This window comes from Malania oleifera, chromosome 3 (genome assembly GCF_029873635.1).
Source record: "Malania oleifera isolate guangnan ecotype guangnan chromosome 3, ASM2987363v1, whole genome shotgun sequence".
NCBI lineage: Eukaryota > Viridiplantae > Streptophyta > Magnoliopsida > Santalales > Ximeniaceae > Malania > Malania oleifera.
In genome coordinates, this window is record NC_080419.1 from 13,365,721 (window position 1) to 13,367,694 (window position 1,974).

The window sequence follows — 1,974 nt, forward strand, 5'->3', positions numbered from 1 at the left end:
TCATATTTAAATCCAAATTTCTTAGTTGTATATTTAAACATTTTGAAATTTGAATATTTTATTTTTTGTAAATTTTATTTTTTAAAAAAAAATAAGAAGGTGAATTTTAGTTTTCAATGCCCGTTGAATTTGAGGGGAATATTATTTTCATATGTTAGCCGCCACAAGGAGACAAACAGGGGAGACGCGTGCTGCCACGCTCCGCCGTCGAGCGTGGTTAAATCTCCACCTCACCAACGTTATATAGTATATAGTAATATACAACACAACGCATCTAGCGATTCTCAAGCTCTAAACTGTTCTTCACTCTCTCTCTCTCTCTAACCGATTTGATGATGAAGGAGTGAAAGAGATGGGGAAGAGAAGAGATCATCAGAGAGACCTGAAATCTCAGACGCTGCCATCGTCGCCGGCGCACTCATTTTCTTCATCCTCGTCGTCGGATTTTGAATTCACGATCTCGCTATCGCCGCACAAGGCATCGTCCGCCCTCTGCCCCGCCGACGAGCTCTTCTACAAGGGGCAGCTCCTCCCGCTCCACCTCTCACCCCGCCTCTCCATGGTCCGGACTCTCATACTCGCCTCCTCGTCGTCGTCCTCTTCCGACTCCGCCACCACCGCCTCCCGCGACTCCACCGGCAGCTCCAACGACTCTCACTCCTCCTTCAACACCGACCTATCCTCCCTCGCCGAGTGCGACTCCTCCCGCCCCAGCTCCGTCGCCGAGGACGACGACTTCAAGCGCATCGCCGCCGCCAACAACCGCGACTTGAACCACGCGATTAAGAAGAGCAATAAGTATTTCTCCTTGGCCAGGTTCTCCTCCGTTTTCAAGAAGGATACCAAGACCCGGGAACCCGAACCCGGGTCCGGATCATCCGTCAAACGGACGAGCGCAACCGCGAAGGAGGTAATTCGGAAGTACTTGAAAAAAGTGAAACCGTTGTACGAAAAGTTCTCTCAAAAGCAACAGCAGAAATTGGGCGGAGGAACGACGCCGTTTCCGACGCTGACCTCGCGTGGCGCGCTCCCCCTGCCCGTGACCTGCACGGGAAGATCCGTGAAATTCGACGGGGAAGCGCAGGTCCCGAACGCGAAGAAGGAAACCATCCCTAGCGGATTTTCCCACTCTTTTTCAGGAAACTTGAGGTATCCGCAAAGGAGAAGCTGCGTGTCGAGCTGCCCGTCGTCGATTCGTTCGTCGCCGAGTCACTCCGGCGTCCTCTCTCGGTCCGGCATAACCGGTACGAATAGAACACCCGGCAGCAATTACAATGCGGACGCCTCTTCAATGGAGGAGTTGCAGAACGCGATTCAAGGCGCAATAGCATATTGCAAGAACTCCATGATTCAGAATAAAGCCATGGTCAGTAACGAGATTTGAGATTTGAGATTTGAGATTCTGCGTTTAATTTAAATGTCCCGTCTCTGTCTCTGTTTTTCCTTTTTGTTCTGTATTTCAGTCGAGACTGAAACATGAAACCTTTCTTCTGATCTGGCACGAAAATTTTATATAAAAGCTTCATGTTGATTTAATCATAGCGTGAGAATCGATGCCTTGGAGCCTTGGAATGCGAGCTTCAAAATCTAGGTTTTCATCATCATTTGTTCGGTAACTGTTCCATACTTCCATTTTCCTCGATGTTTTTGTCCTTTCCTCCCCTGTTCCGAAACCCATCCTGCACGATGATTGGGCCGTCATTGCCTCTAAAATCGACCAACCGTCGTGCTAGCTACCCACTACTTTCAAGCTTCCTAAGTGCTTGATTTTGATTTTGATTTTGATTTTGATTTTGATTTTGTTTCCATATATTTTATTTTTGTTTTTTTTTTCCCCTAATTTTTCAAAAAAGCATGCGTTTACTTCGTGGAATCCCCCATGTGCAATCGCTTACAATACGCTCAGACGGTGATACTTATTCATTATGCGAAGCGGCTTTGAACTTTCTCACCGACCAAACAGTGATTTTAATA

At 47.4% G+C, this 1,974-nt stretch overlaps 1 protein-coding gene across 1 annotated transcript; it reads left to right on the plus strand.

Annotated features, from left to right (window-relative positions):
• The first annotated feature begins 252 nt into the window (after window positions 1-252).
• On the plus strand, window positions 253-1,536 carry LOC131151824 (probable membrane-associated kinase regulator 1). Its single transcript, XM_058103250.1, has one exon. The coding sequence runs from the start codon at window positions 353-355 to the stop codon at window positions 1,382-1,384; it is 1,032 nt and encodes a 343-aa protein (XP_057959233.1). The 5' UTR covers window positions 253-352; the 3' UTR covers window positions 1,385-1,536.
• The last annotated feature ends 438 nt before the right edge of the window (window positions 1,537-1,974 follow it).